This window comes from Pempheris klunzingeri, chromosome 2 (assembly GCF_042242105.1).
Source record: "Pempheris klunzingeri isolate RE-2024b chromosome 2, fPemKlu1.hap1, whole genome shotgun sequence".
NCBI lineage: Eukaryota > Metazoa > Chordata > Actinopteri > Acropomatiformes > Pempheridae > Pempheris > Pempheris klunzingeri.
In genome coordinates this window covers 17,307,164-17,326,448 of record NC_092013.1, presented here as the reverse complement: position 1 = coordinate 17,326,448, position 19,285 = coordinate 17,307,164, and the positions used below count along the sequence as shown (strand labels likewise).

Genomic DNA, 19,285 nt, shown 5'->3' with positions numbered 1-19,285 from the left:
CGGTATGTGGTATGTACTGTAGTCATTTTGTAATGTTTCAATTTTTGGTTTAATGCACATCAGGATACGGTTGCTTACTGTTTTTACTGTAAATTCTATATTCTAAATCAATTGGAGTGATCCTGCCCCATAGACCTAGTACTCAATACTGCTGGATGTCTAGTGTTAAGGCTTTAAAGTCTTCATGTTGGCAACAGAGACAACAAGTCAGCAGTTTGTGTATTGCTAATGGTACTATGGAGTCTTTATGTACTAAGAGGAGATTATAGAGCGATGTAAGTCACTACAGTTTCCACAGTGGTGCAAATTGGGGGCAGAGGTAACCTGAAGGTTAGACAAGCCACTTGTGACTGGAAGGCATTCAAATTTAATCCTCAAACCAGCTGGGAAAGTTTGGAAAGGGGCTGTGTGCAGGACACTGGCCTTACAGCACAGCATACCATTTAACCTTACATTCAGAGCCACAAATGTACAGCCACACATGCTACCGCTCCTGGGGGTGCTTCATGTCTTCAACAGTGTGTGCGGCCGAATCAGCAAACTTTGTTTTCCACACAGCTCTTTATAATAGCCTGCAAGCACATTTCGTTCCTGTCACTGAGTCTCATCCATGTAAATTGTGTGATTCATTTCTGCTGCAGAAAAAACAACAACATTTAGACTCACAGGATCGCTTGCTGTTGACGCATCAACTCCTTCTCATCAGAATCCTAGGACTGCATTAGCACAGAACTGTCCTTTAATTTGAAAACATAAATCGGTGATGTGTGAATGTCAGAGAGCACCGATCAGACCAGCAGTTACTCACCAATACAGAAAGCCTACGGAGCCAAATAGCTTGGCTCTCATCGCAAACCCAACTCAAAAACCTCCCTTTGTTACAAAAAAATTGGATAAGGGAAGTTTGTTCAATCTCTGCCTCGCATGGCGGCTTTGCAGCATTTGGCAATCTGAAAATAGCCTAAAACAAAAATGAAAAACTATAAAATCAGATATTCTTTCAGCTTTGGCCTACAAGGAGAGAGGTAGAAGAGTCTGATAACTTGGCATCTAGTAACTTGAGCCCCTGAGTGGAAATTCTTGGTGGTTCTTCAGCTCCTGTTCAAAATGGCAGCTGAGCTGAAGTATACTTGGACAGAGACCATTGGTTATGCCTAAGTATATAAAGGGAATTAGGTTCCTAGTATTAGCTTTCCTTCTGCAGGTTCATCCATGCAGAGCTGTCAGAAACCGCAACCATGTCTTTTTGGAGTCGGTGTTAGGCGCTGGCTAAGCTTGTATGGTTCTCCTGTCTGCCCACTGATTAGCAGTATTCAGTATGGAGCTTCATTTCTGACATGCTCAGGTCTCTGCAGGGGTATGTGCCTAACATTTGCCCAAAATTCCTCTTTTTATTAATTTACTTCTTGGCTGACAGTCACTGCTCCACTTCTACATGCAGCTGCATGCATACCGTATGCTGCATTACTTGAACAGAGACAGAATATTGGTGAAAGATTAGGTAAAGTGTGCACTTTCCCTTTGCACTGTACAGAACTTTATATGGTTTGGTCTTTATCGTGGGAAATTCTGCGAGTCCAGCTCCAAATTCCAGTGCATATATTATATTTAAAGGTTTATTTATTATGATTCATTAATTAGTCATGATTTTGATAGATATTTGGATTCTTAGAGTTAATTGCTGAAGGTTTCGCTGCACTTCAACTCTATTTCTATCAGAATTTCTATCAACACTCAGTGGTTCAGAGATTTAGTAAGTACAGGGCACCACCTCACCACTAATATTCAGTCATGCAGTAAACAGCTATCCGATGCCATGGCACGGTCAGGTCCGTGGTAAATCTCTCTTTCTCGAATATGAACAGCGTAGTAGAAGTGTGTCAGCTCAGTTCTGGTGTTTTTTTTGTTCTATTAAGAGCGCCAGGCTGTGGCCTCAAAAGGAAGATGCATGAGTTAAATCCCAAGGAATTACCCAGAGGAAGCAACCTGTGGAAGATGTATTAAAATTAATTAAATGTAATCCTCTTTTAGATAATTTCTCACTAGCCTGAAGGCCACAGTCCAACTGCCAGCTGACATTAATGACGATATTTCTCATGAAGAGTAGAAGCCCACAGCAAGAGTCAGATCCATCAGCTTAGGCTGACCTTCATTTAATGAGAGAGAGAGAGAGAGAGAGAGGGAGAGAGAGAGGAAACTGCAGAAGTTAGTACAGGAGGGTAGCTGCTGCTGTCTGTGTCTGTCCTCATGCTCTCTGCAGTTTAAGTGACTGAAGTCGCCTTTAATGTTCAAATATGAGGATTTCAGTATTTTGAATCAAAATAGATGTGGAATGGGTGCTAGTTATCGAGCTAATTATCAGTCTCACGGCATGTAGTTAGTGGACACAAGTGTTAAAGAGCAACTTGCAGGTTCATTTTTTTCTGACATTTAACTTTGTCTGAAAATGACCATTTTTAAGGGCAACGCAGGATTCAATATATTTTACAAGAGAGGCTCTTGCAGTTTGTATGTCTAAGAAAGGAACTTGATTCCCAGCTGCATGTATGAATGAATGTCTGTATTTATGTATATACATTATGTAACTATGTATGCATGTAAAGCATCAGCATCCTGAACAAATATAGAGATGAAACAGCAACATTTTTCCGTTTCTTGTCATGCAGGTGGGAAGGAGAACAAGATGCCAATCCTCATCTCTAAGATTTTTAAGGGCCTGGCCGCTGACCAGACTGAGGCGCTTTACGTTGGTGACGCCATATTGTCTGTCAATGGTTATGACTTACGGGAGGCCACACACGACGAGGCTGTGCAAGCGCTGAAGAAAACAGGCAAAGAAGTCATCCTTGAAGGTAAGATATTTTTCACTCCGAAAGGAAAAAAAAATCAAACCCAGAATCGGCTCTTTGACTGTTCTTTGTCCGATGCAGTCTTTCTCCGAATGTCTCTCGTCTATTTTGTCTCTGCTTCGCTGTTAAGACGTTCTGCAGAGTGAAAGGAAACAAGGGCTTAACTATGAGACACATTCTCCGTGCCGCATGATAAAGGAGTACTTCGTATTTCTTTAACGATGTAACCCTCAGAGTAGGAGAGAACAATATTCTTATCTTTCATGAAGTTGAGGGAGCACTTGCACCTACTCCGTCTGCACTCCGCAGCTCCAAATAGATACACAGATGGAAACGACGGGAACTTTTGATACCTTGATAGGTGTTGATACATTTCTCCAGCACTTTGGCTGATTTTTCCTTAAGGGCCGTATACGATGAGCAGAGAGAGACAATCTAAATCAGACCTTTGATCAGACTTCCTTAGAAACATCCAAATAATGAGTTGAACTGAAACTGTGAAACTAAAGACTCAGATTTCAAGAATATTGTTGTGGCTCACACCTCTGAGCGTCTCGGCATGCTAATGAACAGGCTTCCCAAACATCAAACACTTTTGACACTGATAGAAAGTACTTGAAGTTCATGTCTGAACTGAGAACTGTGGAGAACGTACAGGGCAAGACCTGCTGTGCACGGGACAGTTTGCATTGGAGTCAGCAGGTGTTGGCAGGTGTTTGTCTTTCCTCTTCCTCTAACTCATTCACGTGAGCTGCCAGAGCTAATGTTCTGTGTCGCTCTCTGTCCTTTACTGTCGCATTCTTTCAGTTTGGTCATCTGCTGGATGTGTTTGCGTATGAATTCAAGTGTTTGTTTGTGCACATTTGTCTAAAAGCAGATGTGGTCTACTGACTGGCTATAAGGACGGGGCAAGGGACTAAAAACAATCTTTCCTCTTGCCATTTGATTGCATCACAGGAATTCTGCACACTCCGCCAAGTGCACTTCAAGTCACTGGGTTGAATTGTAAATTCACTAGCTTCAAATGCAACGAGTGCATAAATGCAATGGTTGAGTGGTGTTTTATGCTGGACGCTACTTTTCAAATAGAATATGTTTTCATCAAGGCGGCATAAAATTTGACATTCAGTTGTTTGTTATTCTTTCTATTCATCGATGTATTCTCCGCGTGTCAATGCGAGGGCTCACCCACAGCGTCAAAAAACAGAGGCGTCTAAACGCTCGTGTCCAGTGATGTGAGTCGAACAGACGCTTCAGACCGTAGGTGCTCTCAACATATACTTCCAGATGAAAACCTAGTATGTCCACAAAGTCATGTCAGGAACTGTGAGAAGCTTGTGCTTGCGCATTTTTAAAACGAAACATTTAAACGTGTTCAATAAACACAAATAAGACTTTAGAAGAACTGTCATGTCATGAAAAGCGGCATAAACTTTTCCGTTTGCGAAAATAAATTTAAAAAAAAAAGGGCTTCTTAAACCACAGTTACCGGTTTTCCATGTGACAGCATTTCCTTGGGTTAACTTGCACAGCGGGCTGGAGTCAGTAACTTCAGTCAACGGAGCAGATACAGCTAGAGCTACAGCCAGGGGAAATCATTGCAAATCCCCCTGCCTTACTTGTCCACAGTCAGGCAGAAAAGTGTTGATATCAGACAGCTCAACCAGCGCTGCTCTGTGATCCGTCATGTCAGGAATCATTTCATGGGTTTCCCTTTCCCCGAGGACCTGATAGAGGAGTGAAGAGACGAAAGAGGGCTTGGAGGCTGACTGAGGGCAGAGGACTGAGTGTGTGTGTGTGTGTGTTTGTGATGTATTTTTTGATCTCCTGTGATTCCTTTGCTTTCATGTGTGTGTGTGTGTGTGTGTGTGTGTGTGTCTGTGCCTGTCTGACCCAGAGATTGCAGGACACACATCTGTAATGACAAGCTCTGGAGTATTTTTGGCAAAACAAAGGAATTAAAAGAATCGGTCAACACTTTAGGGCTATGAGCGTTTCTGCCGCGGTTTCTATGATTCAGATTTTATTTCAAGGCTATTTTATGCATCATAAGAATACTTGTGAATACATATGACATGAAGTTCAAGCACAATGTTTATTTTGGTTTTGGCATTTTATCAAGACTCTCAGAAACACAGTCGGAAATTTCTTCTTGGCACCGTTACAGGTGTTAAAGGTCAGGGTAACAGTCTTTCTTACATGTGCACGGCAAACAATAAGACACTACTGCTGTGCTCAGGGCAGTTTTCACCGCTTTGTGAAATGCATAACACTGACAGCCTTGACTGATATCAAGGAGAAGCTGCCTCAATCACATTAAAGTATCTGGAATAATACCTGAATTAGTTAATTAGTTATTTAATTAACAATTTAATCTAGATTTAAGATTTAATGGGGTCACATTAGAGGCCTGGTTGACGTTCCTGTGAAGTGAAGAAATGTTTTTAATGTATTAAATGGGTTTTCTACTCACTTAGATTCATGCAGTTCTGATTGTCGCAGCAGCACATATCAGGTATTAATGCAAGATCTAGCATCCTCCTTTAGCGTTATATGAAGATGATCAATGTTTTTGGGACAGCTATGTATTTCTGTGGAGCTGGCTAAAAGGGCTGCCTTCAAAACTGTCTAGGTGCAAAAATTAAAAACATTAGAAAACAAGAAAATTGCTCATATTCACTTAATAGATTTTTAATGAATAATATTTATTGATTTTATCGTCCCACGCAGTTGCTTAATAGGCAAAAGCAGAAGGAAGGGGCACCACTGGGCAACTCCCAGATGCGAGTGTGAGTACATGTAAAGCCCTCCTCCTCCTGCTTTTCCCAGACGTCTTACCATAAATAAGAATTTTCCACAGCCAATCTTGTGTCTATTTGAAAGAACAAAAAATAGCCTCACTATAGGTTCCCAATAGGATGCCCTCTGTTCCTCTTCCTCTGTGTTCCTGTCGCACCTCATATCAGAGTAGTGATGGAATAATCAATGTGTCTGTGTGAGAGAAGGACAGTAAACACCTGAGAGGGTCAGATAAATATAACGGGCCAAATGAAACCATAAAACCACAGCTGCCTTCATTTCTTCCGAACGACATTTACCGCCTGACCGTGTGTGTTTGTGTGTGAGCGCGTGAACGCATGTACTGTGTCCATTCCTGCGCGTGCATGTTTTTATAGAGAGCAATCTAGTGCATCTTCAGATGTGTGTGTGGGTGTGAGTGTCTTTGTGCAGAAAAAGAAGAAGAGGGAGAAGAGAGGTGCATAGGTCGCCTCGACATTTTCCGTCACACACACCTTATTATTACACCTGAATGTGCGTCTATGGTAGAGTTCTGGATTAATTTTGTTGTATGGTGCAGTTTTGTAAAATGATAAGTGTGAGAACATCATGAAACAATTAGACTTGGAGCAAAATGAACGATTGTGAAATGAAAAAGAAATTGGGGCAGAATAAAAACTGACAGACAGTAGAAGCAGCTCTACAGTGGCTGGGTGAGCTCTTGCATGTGGCACTGGTCTCTGCACCGACCCACTGTGTTTCTACCATATTTTAATTTAGATTCTACTCACACTCTCATTCCACCACTTGGCTAATTCATTCACTGCACTGTCAACACACACACACACACACACACACACACACACACACACACACACACATTTTCTTCTTCTGCTCTTGTTCTTCTTTGCCTCTCTCATGTCAATCACTATAATGCAGCACCAGTCCTCCACTAGGGATGAATAGCAGTAGTGCAGCGAAACAAATAAGCAACGCCAGCGATTGTCCAGCAAATGCGAATTTGACTCAACAAAGAGACCAGAAGAGGAAACATTGAACATAATATTGAAACGCCACCCTGAGTTGGGTACTCGTGGGAGCATGGAGGCCAGGCCCAGTGGCACTGGACTGAACCCCGTTGCCCCTCTGGCGAGTACACCCACGTCAGGCCGTCAGGCTGTCAGGCTGTCAGAGCATGCTGCGTAGCACAGATGGAGGAGGTAGATGGAGACAGAGGCATTCAGTCAGGAACATGCCCAGACGAGGGTTAAAACATGACACCTGCAGCAAGACGAAGCACACAGACAGGCGGCGAGAAGCCGTTTTGAAGAAAATAAAGTGCCTTATTTTTTAGAATTATTATTGATTTATCACGGTGATGACGGTATTGCGAAATATCCTTGTCGTGGCACAACATCACATGGGTGAAGACTTTGATACTGGTGTAGCGCCCACCCAGCAATATTAAAGCTGTTCCCTGGGCAACCAAGGTCTGACAGAAAAGCACACACGCAATGCAAGTATACAACTACATAACACACACACATGCATACATACCGCACACACGCACAAGGTGTAAATGGGTTTCAAAGGACAGGACAGGACAGGACAGGTCACTGAGGTAAGTGTGAATGTGGGGGGCAGAAGTGTTATTACACTCTATATCGTAGTGCAGGGGAAGAATGTAACACTCCATCGATTGAGCTGGTGAGGCTTGTTGAGTGACCTATAATCTTGATTACTGGCCGTGCAGAGCTGTAGTACAACTGCTTCGTTAGTGTACCACTTTGGGTTACTGGTAGCATACTTGACCTTCTAGTTTAGTGGCTAAAGGCCATCATTTGTTCGAAAGAAGCTGGTTTGTGCAATGTGTTTTCCGACCATGTCTGAATTCAAAAAGTGTTCCCATGCAGTCACACTCAAAAGAGTGACGGAAAACCTTCATAATAGAGAGGGCAGAGATGCAGATGATCTCTGACACACTCTCCTTGAAGGCATTCATGGTGTTTGTATCTACACATGAAAAGTGATGGAGGTCGTGTAAAGAAAAAAATAGAGAGGAGAGAGAAGTAAAAGTTTTTCACCTCCACACACCCAGCAAATTGATGGGCAGTTGGGGTCGTGCTTGTAGGATTGTTGATGTTACAAAAAGTTGCAGAGCTTAAAGGTGGAGTCAGTGATTTTTGTCGAATTTAGTGATTATCTCCTCGTGGTCCACACGGTGTGTGTGCGCTGAGAAAAAAACACGGCATTTGCACACAGCACTGCTTCTGTAAATGTGGGAAACAAACAACAGCACTATTCCAGCCAATGAGGAACAGGAGGAGTTCACGCTCGTGCACAGGACAGGGGGAGAGGGAGAAAGAGATGAGGTGGAGAGAAAGAGAGCAGTGAGAGCAACAGGGATGGTAAATCTGCATGCTAACTGTCGAAATATGCTGACTTGCGAAATTGGCAATCTTTCTCCAGATTCGCTGACTCCACCGTAAAGTTTTCTGAATTTGGCACAGAAGTTTTGGCGTTTAAGGCTCAGAAATGACTTGTGCCTGACTAACTTTTCTGATATGTCCAGTGGTAAAAATAGAGCACCAAGGACTCTACAATCTTAAATGACTGAAGTAGTCTTTTTGGTTCCAAGTGGGAAAAGCTCCCCACATGGGACAACAATACAAAACAAATACTGTCATTGTACTGAGACGTGCCGTTAAGAGGCACATTTTGGATTCTGTCTGATGAGAAAGTTTGACGGTCTTGCTCCATGTGGTTAGGTCCATTTTTGTACTTGCTAGGGGTATTAGCTTAATGTCAGCCTGAATTTCAGCAGAATTTACTTGGATGTCCTGGGGGACGTAATTTTCTGTCTGTGTGTGTGTCTGCACCAATGAGAATGAACGACAGACCAGGAGAGAGAGAGAGAGAGAGCTAGTTTCCTCTGCCAAGACATTTCTGGTTCTTTCTGTCCTGTCCTTTTCATTAAGGTAGTTGTGCTCAGGCTCCGTGCACACACACACATGGATTAAATAGGCTTAGTTGTGGAAGCTCTACAGTGTCTAGGACTTTGTTTAGCAGGGAGGGTGTGTGTTTTGGACATGTCCTTTAGCTGTGTCAAGCATCCCGATTTCTGTTATCAACATTTGACTGTTGGCCAACGTGTAATATTGATCGACTTTGTACAAAGTCCAGTGTGTCTGGGGAAAGTATGTCATGTATAGAAAAAAATAAACACTTAAAAGAATGTTGATATGCTACTTTCTTGCAGTGAAGTGAAGATATATGAATACATTTGTTGGTCCCAACCTTTAAAATGTGTATATAAATGTGGCTGGCAAGCAAGTTTATTAGTTCAGTGACAGTAAATGAACAATCTTTCGAGGTTATCATATATTTTTTGGTTCAATTCAGTGAGCACCGCCATGAGGGAAAACATTTTATCTACCCACAAATTTAATCACACTTACTGTCAGATATTTTGAGATCATTTTACTGGGTGATGTTAGAGCTGAACATCAAAACCTTTGCTTAAAGGTGTGTTTGAAAGATTAGTATTAAGTGAGTTTCTTGGGTTGCAGTTGAACTGATGAAGGAAGGTGAAGTGAGCAGCACACTCACAACCCAAATGCAGTTCTTTTATCTTCAATTCTATAAAACAGTTTGTCGCATTTTTTTTTTAGCTCTTTTACAGGAGAAATAAAAACACCAAACACTCTGTGTGACAGAGCTCACAGGTCAAACAATATGAGGCTGGATACACAGTAGATGAAAAGGTAATATCCAGAACATATTGCCTAGTTTGAGTGGTTACATCTACTTTATGATTCTTAATCTATGACTTCTGCTTTGCTGATTCCCAGATTCATAGGACATATGAACATGGTAATGAATTTCCCCTTTGTGTGATGTATTTCTGTGATTTGAATAACCTATTCTATACACTGTGTGCTTTTGTCACTCAGAAGGACTTGTAGGATTTGTTTTTAATCCTAGAGAAAGCAGTAGGCCCATGTGTAGAATTAAAAGAAAAGATTTAATCATTGAGTATGCAGCTCTTCCCTTAAAAGGAGATACCCATTAAAGACAACCTCTGTTGAGCTGGAGCCATGTGTTGACACGCTGTTTAGGTCATGTCTTTAATGCAGGCTATATTTTAAATCTGAGTTTTATTATAGCTTTTAGTATGGAGTCCCGGTGGACACATCAGTTGCACTTTTGACTGTATCTAACCATCAAGGATGGAGTCTCCATGGCCCGAAAGGGCACTGCTGCAGTTTGATAAATGTTACTACACTGACTGCATCATTCCTCTAGAAGTAAGTACATTATTGCTGCTTTAAAACTGTCCGAATGTGAAAATTCAATATGCACAAGCAGGAATGTGTTTCAGGAGTGCCTGAGGTGAGATTAGATTTGAAGAAGTTCATTTGTGTCTGTGATGAGTGTTAGCTGAAGGATGCTTTGTCAGCGTTCCCAACAATCTCTCTCTCTCTCTCTCTCAGACACATGCACACAACTCTGCTTCTCCCTGTATCAAATTCTTCAACTGACAGCATTTGTGTTGCATACATGCATGCATGCATACAAGTTGTTCTCTAATCTGCAATTGCATTACAGTGCCCCAACATTACATATCACCCATTGGTAGCTTTGGCTACACAGGTAGCCACAGATCATATTCCTAATGTTGCATTAATACTGTGCGGGTTATTAATTAAAGGACGGGACAGGCGGCCCTCCAGAGGGTTGTTGAATGCAGAGTAGCAGTTTGAATTACAATTTGCTTTTAGGGCTAAAAACCATATTTCTTATCTACAAATCAAGCTCTTCAAGGACGTGCATGAATACAGCCCCTCAAAAGAGGATGTACCAGATCTGTGTAGAGAGCTGTGTACCCCAGCCCTATCTTCCTGCACTGAATGAAGTCTGGTTAAGTGAGTGATTTATGGAATATAATGACTTTGGGTAGGAAGGTTTGAAGCTCCTCATTGGGACACAGCGTGCTGCTGGTTAAGCCTGTCTGCACTATTCATTCTTTGTCTAAAGTTCAATCTGTACTAAGTTCAGGTTCTGTTGCTAAAGCAGGATTTCTCTCAGTCCTGTTGGCTGTTCACACATAATATCATCTGTAAAAAAAAAAAAAACACTGTCCATGTATGCAAGCACATGCACTTGCCCATGAATTTGCACACACGCATACTATCTCTACCTGTAACGCTGATTCAGAGGTTGGCCCATGTCTCTTTGGACAAACAGGTAGCCAGGGAGGGAAGTGAGATTTTCTTAATTCACAGCTTCCAACTGCAAATTTTCAGGTGTGGTCTTTGGGCCAAGCTGCCTCAGCCCAGCCAGAGGGGTGACAGTTGGTGTTTCTGCGTAGTAGCTAATCCCAGGGTTCAAAGTTAGCACCAGCCACTCAGCAAAAACAGTAAAAATCTACTGTGGAAAATATAACACACAAGGTCAGCCACCACTGTCAGACTGCAATGAATAATACTAATACTATTCTTCTTCATAATAACAACCATACTAGTGAGTCATTTTGAGCATTTAGAGTATATGGGATTGTGTACATGTGTGTTATGAGTCTCTTTACATCAGCATCTGAAATTTTCATGATTATAATTCCCTTTAAAAAAGGTGGATCAATGGTTAATTACACTGTTTTTAATGACATCGTATCTTATGCAGCCATATTGCCGGCTGAAAAATATATTTCAGCCTGCAAATATTTTCGGTTTACCAGCCACTGGCAGATGCCTAATGTATTCATCTTGTGGGCAGCAGCAGCATGGTTGTGTGGTTTGGGGTGTTCTTTCTAGTAGCCCTTTTGTGTTACTATTTTGTGTCCCTCGTTTTTTCCAGGAATGTGCACCCCCTTATGAGAATGTCCTGAAAAAAAAACACTGTTACATTGTGAAATATGAGTATTCAAAGAAGGCCCTTTTACACTGTGTGATTTTGGGCTGTCTGAGATGAAAGTAAAGTAAATTTTAATCCAAAACTGCTGTCCTAGACCAAACTTTGAGACACATCTTCAGACAGCCAGTTGGAGCAAAACAGCGTCAACATTTTAGAATCAAATTCTCACAATTCTCTGTTTTGCTGCATCTCCTCTCATACCTTTTTCTCTTTTTTTTTTTGGTTTAGTGCTACAATGTATCACACATTCACAACATAATCTGACATTGCTGTTGCACAGTCTTCTCTTCTGAGTCAGACCTGCAGGGTTAGTTAATTTCTCATACGGCCCCAAAAAAACACACTGCCTGGACATCTTGTCATGCTGGATTGGTACAGTCCATCGGTGTGTCCTTGGCCATAGCGGCTCAGTCTGCTGTCTTTGTCACATTCCTTGCTTTCACTGCCACCTAATGAAGTATGTCTTTCAAAAAAACTCACACGACAGCGTCCATCAGACATTGTTGCAGACAAAACCTACCTCTCTCATAACTGAAAGACCAATTTAAAGTCCTGAATTGGACATATCCTTTTTTATCCTTTTTCTAATTTGACCTGCCTGTCAAATTTAATTGCTAGTTGAGAAGTACATCTGCATGTAACAATATTCCAGTGGAGCATGTGAAATCAGACACGGATGGTTTACTGATGAGCCTGTGCACAATTAATACACTGGTAAAACTTGATTATGTGGTCCGATTCTCAACTAGAAAACTAGAAAAAATCATACTAGTAAGTAAAGATCTGAATGTACGAACCAAACCAGTATCAATACTGGAGCTGCATGGATGATTTGTGGAACCTTTGGACATTATGGTGGAGTGTTAGCCGCTTAAAGCAAACTGAGTGACGTCATAACTGCCTACAATAATGTATAGTCATGCAAATGATATGCATGTACTTTATCACCCAATTAAAACTTTCTGGCTCCCGCTCCTGTGACAGTATAATTACTACTTTGAAAATAAACCTTCCCCTTGAAGTCTGACTAAATCCCTCAGCCACATCCCTCCAGTTTCTTACAAAGCTACTTCTCCTTAGCTCTGATAGTCTTGATCAAAAAAGGTTGCCCGGTGACTTATTTAAGAGTAAAAAGATAAAGGCCTTTCTGTTAATTTCAGATGTATCATTATCTTGATACAGACTTGTTTTGTAGAGCACTTCAGTGCAGAGTGCAGGTCCATTAAGTCTGATTTATTGGGGGGTTCAGTTGCCTTCACTGTTCCATGTAGTTTAATTTGGAGATAAAAACTTCTTTTTGCTGTCTTTTTCTTTCTTTCGCATGAGATGAGTGAAGTTCCCTGTGACAATGAAGAATGGGAGCAGTTGTGAATATGAGTCTGGAAAGAAATGTAGTGCAAATTTGCCTGCACATTTTCCAGTGTGCAGTAGCTGGCAGAAAGATAGCTGGCCAGCTCCGCTCTGCTTCCATTTCACCACTATACGTTTGACGCCAACACCCACAAACAGATTAAAGACGTGCACAAAAATTCACCTTAAGCTGCCAGCTTTATATAGTAAGACGAGCTCACTTGGTGTATCTGGAAACACATTTTTAATGGTAGGAATCCCATTAGAAAATGAACATCCAAACTTATTTTCACTGACTTAGACGAGATGGTGATGTGCCTTTTTTTTTTTTTTTTGCCTTTGCTTTACAGAAAAACCTCCAATTTCGGATTCCTACCTTCAGATGTGTGCCAGGTTGTACTTATACTTGAAATGTGTGTTTTAGTGCCTTCATACAGCCCATGTGTGGGTCTCCCCAGGACAAAAGAAGATGTGCACTGTTATTGACAATGTGTTTGGCTCTTCCTGAGAAATAAATCCCACCCATCTGGTGCTCCAGTTCGTTAAAGTAAACAGTCACAAATGTAGCCATAAGTAAAAAAGTCAAACTTTTTTACTTCCGTGCTGCAAGTTATTTGGAAAATTCCACAGTAGTGACACTTACATTAAATATTCTAGTATCATGCCAGAATAGCTTTGCTCAAGCTTCTGTCCGTAGTGTTGTTTGTGTATAATAGAAGTGACAAAGAATGTTAGCAGAGTAATGTGAATGCTATTTTGCTGGCTTTGTTTTCATGAAAAGCAAATAAATATGAATCTTTTTTTTTTTCTCAGTGTAGCAAACTTGCTGCCACTATGCATTATCCATTTAAAAACTTTGGACAGAAACGGCCAAGAAAGAGCAACACAGTCAATTTGCAGTGTTGTATTTAAATCAAATTGTCATCAGACATAATCAGAGAATAATTAGTGTCCACACCACTCATCTTCTTCTGTATCCTGGGGTGTACTGTAGCTGTTTCTGCCCTGAATCCCTGTTGTGAAACCTCTAACCCTCTGGGCACAAAGCTTGGTTCCTTTCCCTTCAGAGCTGCTGGCCCATGAGGACATTGTGCTTAGACTCAGTGAGGGAATGGATTAACCCATAAAATAACATAGCTTTATTAAATCACAACTCTCTCTCAGACCCTCTCTCCCTTTGTGGCGTCGAGTTTGCTTAAGAGTCCCCCTCTGAACCCCACTGCCCTGATCCGGGGCCCCTGATAAATTGGTGGTCCAGTCTTTGTGCCACTCTCTCACTTCATTACAGGCTCAGACTCCACTGAACCATCTCACAGTATTGTGCAGCATGTGCATGTTGGGGATGGAAGAAGGGGGGGTAATAGGCATGGGTCGGTGTGTGTGTGCAGCTATTTTTCAGAATAAATGAGCTAATACATAAATACACAAGTGCAAACAAGTAAATATATAAATGGCTTTTTCAGCTTTTTTTAAAAACTGCTGTCCCAACCAACCTACATTTATTGTTTGCTGATAACTTTTACTATTGTGTTTTTCAACGTGGCCTCAAGGATTTCATATATACACTTGCATAAAACATAGTCAATATAGTGGGTTATTACGTGCATCGTTCTACAGTCTATCATGTAACTTTCAGTGGCATAAATTGTATCAGTTTCCTTTCAAAGCCCATCGCTATTTAAAATTAAGGAGATGTTAACATCGCTTTCATGTGCCTCATTATGAATGAAAATGAACTGTAAATGAGGTTCTTAAGTCACACACCAAGTGACCGCTTTGAATCACACTGAGCAAATATGCACGAACCTATAAATGGGACATTGAGTTTATTTGCATTTTAGGCAGCAAACAGATCTCCAGACGCAAAATAAAAAAAAAAAAAAAAAAAGCTGGAAAGTAAAGTGGAAATGTCTCCAGCTGAAGCTCCCTTTCATTCTGTTCTTGTCCTCTGCCAGATCCTGTTCAAGTTTCCTTCACTTCACTTTCACTTTGTTGAATTAGGATAATTAACTCTCCTGACACACTATGCAAAGTAATCAAATCTGTGCTTTGGCAGTATGTGAATTAGTTTTAAAAGTCTGATTCGGTGTGCTCTGCCCCCACTCTCTCTCCTAGCCTCATACCATACCTTACACCCAAGGTTGGCATTTATCCATGATTTTAACGAGATGAGCTATAGGAAAGATGAAATTAACTAAATCATTCAGAAAGGGGGAAGTCTTCTCGGCAGACTGACGCTACCGGAACACGCATTAATCAGTGAAACACTGGGGACATATAAACCTGTGCTTGAGCACACAGAGATGACTGAAAGGAGGAGCTTGTTTTTTTTATTATTATTCGCACGGGTACACACATGCCTTGAAATACCACCTGAGCATTCAGTATGACAGAGAAGAAAAACAATCGTGTTTTTTTGGCGGTAGAGAACCTGACTGATAGAGGCTGATATGGATATTAACAAATTTCAAACAGACACTTTTATAAGAATCCCATTAAGCTGTTCTAATCTATATTTTAATATTAACTATCTATTAATAGTTCAAGTTAGAATTACTGACAGATACTTTACACTCAGGGTTTGTACAAAGTCTTGAAAGTTTGGAAAATGCTTAATTTTAACCGAGGAATGTGCTTTGAAGTTTCAATATAGTCCTTGAAAAATGGCTGATTTTCAACATGATCCGTTTCATTTAAACAGTCACTCATGTAAACCAAGAATCTTTTGATATTTGAAATGAAACAATCCCGTCGTCATGTGTTATTGTTGTCTCCTGGAGTCTCACGCCGCATAACAATCATGATCACAACATAGAAACTCAATATAAACGGCTAGTAAAATAGTGACAAATACATTGATCGCTGTTACATCGATCTCCTCAACTGCATTCATAGTTACCTTGAAAGTGCTTGAAATGTTTGTGAATTTTGCTCTTAAAATGCTGTGCGAACCCTGTACATTAATAAACAGGTGTATGGCACCAACATGTGGGCTGATCTGATGTGAGATGAGCTTAAGTTGCCCAATAGCATCATGCTGTCGTATCGGTCAGGCTCAACTGTTCCTGTTGGCAGGCATATGCTTGTTTACTAAATCTATGAAATATCGGCAACATCCTTGTAATATTTTGTTGTATTCTCTTTTGCACAATCCACACCGCAAATGTCTCAAAGCGTAAATATTCTAATTCTATACACCATCTAATCTGTGATTGGCAGACTTGATAAGTGGGCTCAGTAATGATGTTTTCGCCTTTTACCTCGATTGACCTCAATGTACTGCATGAGAAACAGCGAAGTGTTCCGTAGTGTTGCACGGTTATTTATGACATTGTTTTGGCCCAAGACATCTTTCCTCGTTGGTGGTGTAACATTGGGGCATTCTTCGCCTGACATGGTTTACAGAGCCAACAGCATGCTTCTGAGGTCGCTGACTGGCCAGTGACATTCCAGCAGCTCCCACGGTAACCAGTGGCCGGGGGAGGAAGGGCTGGCATTTAGCCCTGAAGCACTGTTTCGCCTTTGACAAGCCAATGGTACTTTTTCACTTCCAAGTCAAGAAGCATGTTAATGAATGCAAAGTACAAACCTGCTGGTTTTCTGATTAGATACCAGTGGAAGCAGTTCTCAAAGAGTGTGTGTGTGTGTGTGTGTGTGTGTGTGTGTGTGTGTGTGTGTGTGTGTGTGTGTGTGTGTGTGTGTGTGTGTGTGTGTGTGTGTGTGTGTGTGTGTGTGTGTGTGTGTGTGTGTGTGTGTGTGTGTGTGTGTGTGTGTGTGTGTGTGTGTGTGTGTGTATACGAACGTACATTAGGAAATCAAATCAACACAATGGAAAGTATTAGTTGAGCACAATTTGAAAATTTAAACTTGTGCTTTGGCAGTTTGGACCGTCCAGGGGAGTGGAAACGAAAAAGAAAAAGCTTTTCAAACCACAGTTAAGTGAATTGTGTCAACTCAAAACTGAATTGGCTGGAAATGTCTGGTCAGGATTTGTGAGGTTCAATGTAAAGACTTTAGCAGGAAAAGCTTAGTGGCAGATTCTGCAGAAGAAGCAAAGACACTCCTCACACGCACACACACACACACACACACACACACACAAACACACAGTACAAAAGTAGTTTCACTGGCTGCCAGATAAGCTAAAGTAATAACAGTGCCATCTCAGCTAATTTTAGCTTTGTATTGAATGTGCCGCCACTGGTATTCATGGCGACATTTCTGGCTGAGCTTAGCTGTATGTTCGGTCTCTCTGTATTGCCTCTCTCATATTCTCTCCTCTTATTCTCAATCTTGTCTCTCTCTTTTCCATGTTGTTCATTCTTATCCTCCTCCCCTTCAATTCTCCATCCCTCTCTCCTCTCCTATTCATTCACCACTCTGTTTGAAAGCTATCTCATCCGATTTGTTATGTGGGGCCACAGCCAATGCCTGACATTTCTAATCTGGGAAACACTAATGCGATCGTTTCCACATCGTTTTGTAGGTGAATAGTAAAGCCTCTTTACAAAAGTAAATATCTCCTTATACCTGCTATGATTGGTTTATTCCCCCAGCCTATTCTGCCGTGCATATTGTGCAGCTTGAGACACAGACATAAACTCGGTCTTACATAATAAAGAGTAACGACCACTGAGAATAGAACACTGTTTACGTGCCAGATATTAGCACCTACAGCCATGCTTGCGTTCTCACACCTTACTTTCTCAGACAAAGTTATTAAGAAACTTTCATTGTTCAAAATGCATGGTGAGTTACATAACTTAATAGCATAACATCCTTCTACAGATAGCATCAGTGAAGTGCCAATCTTTACCTGTCTGGCTGTGCTATGCTGCCACTCATAAAGGGACTTCAAAATAACAAACAAATAATGCAGCTCTTTCTTATTCAGTATAGTTGCAGGGTTCAGGAGGCCCTTTATGATGGCTTTCACTCGAAACAATAACGTAGGCAATCCCATTTCCACTCCCAGTCTCGTGGCCCAGCCTGCCATATTGAGATTGACCCCATCAATTTTGAATGGCCTTGGTCCAGCAACAAGGAAGCAGTTGGCTACCCCATGGTACAAACATCAATGGCTTGGCACAAGAACAAATGGACAGAAGCTCATTTCCATGAAACATTACGTATGCAAGTTGACAGCTACTTCAAAGCTGTAGCTGGTACATATTGGTTGCTCGCTGCTTGATCCGTGTTCCCAGTCTACACATCCTCGGTATGTCTGGTTTTGTCGACAAATGCACATTTTTGTCTCGGTACACTGAGCTGAGTTTGCATCGTGCACATGAGGCGAGTAAACGAGTGAAATTCTCTGATAGAAAAATACTTTGATGGGCCCTTCAGATGCATCAGGGTAATGTGAGGTGGGTTTGAGTCGACAAGTACATGCTGTGTGCTGCTCATTTGTGTGTGTGTCTGGGCGTGTGTTTACTCATGTGAGAATGAGAGCAAGTGTTTGCGTAAAATCCAGACTGTGTGTGTCGTAAATGTTGGTCCCAGGAAACCATACATGAAAAGGGTGCCGTTAAACCAGCAAAGAGAGTGAGGGGGTAAGGCGGAGTAAGACAGACAGAGAGAAACAGAGGGAGAGAGAGAGAGAGAGAGAACGTATGCGAGTCATTTTTTTCAATTATTCTTTATAGATTTGAGAAAAAACCTTAAATGGCCAAAGATTTTTAGCTTTCAGATATTGAAACAGTCCACTTCCCCAGCCAAATTAAAAAGAGACTGGCCTCGTCTGTGAAGAGAGGGAAAGATTAGAGACAGATGAGAGATCCAGGGCAATATTACCGAGAATGAATGAGAGTTTTCAAAAGGAAAAGAGGTGCAGATGGGAAAAAGTAAATATTCTGCTGACTCAGAGGAGATTACTGTATGTTTTAAGTTTGTAACATTTAGCTCATGCCTTTTTCTGCACCAACTACAGGTCACTTCACACGTGCACTGGAGTGCCTAAACACTCATGGGACGTTGTGTGTATAAGAAGCAGAATCATTATGTTGTCCTGGCAATTTCCTTATTTAGGACCACGAAACATTTGTGAATGCAGCTACTTTGCCTTTTAAAGCACTCGTTCCTCCATTTGACACTTCTGAATGTAGCGTTGGAACCAATCATGCGAGACAAAAAAGTGACTCTTTTTTTTACTGTAAATTTGGGGGGTTTGACATATTCACATTGAAAACATTTTGCAAGCCAGAGATCAGTGAACGATCTCTCGCCTTGCTCATCATACAAGACTTCCTGCGATGCCCCCTCTCACAGGCTGGATGCCAATCGTATGAGCATTACATTACATTATCCGTAGCGGTCGTGTCCTTTCAAACAGAGGCAACGTGACACTGTTCCACAACAGACACCAAGTATGAAAGCTAAGAGCCATAGCTTAAACT

At 41.4% G+C, this 19,285-nt stretch overlaps 1 protein-coding gene across 1 annotated transcript in view; it reads left to right on the top strand.

Moving 5' to 3' along the window:
• snta1 (syntrophin, alpha 1) overlaps window positions 1-19,285 on the top strand; it is a 30,919-nt gene that overhangs the window by 4,058 nt on the left and 7,576 nt on the right. Inside the window, exon 2 of the mRNA XM_070843943.1 lies at window positions 2,667-2,852. Coding sequence (XP_070700044.1) covers window positions 2,667-2,852 — 186 coding nt within the window. The remainder of the gene's footprint in view (window positions 1-2,666; window positions 2,853-19,285) is intronic.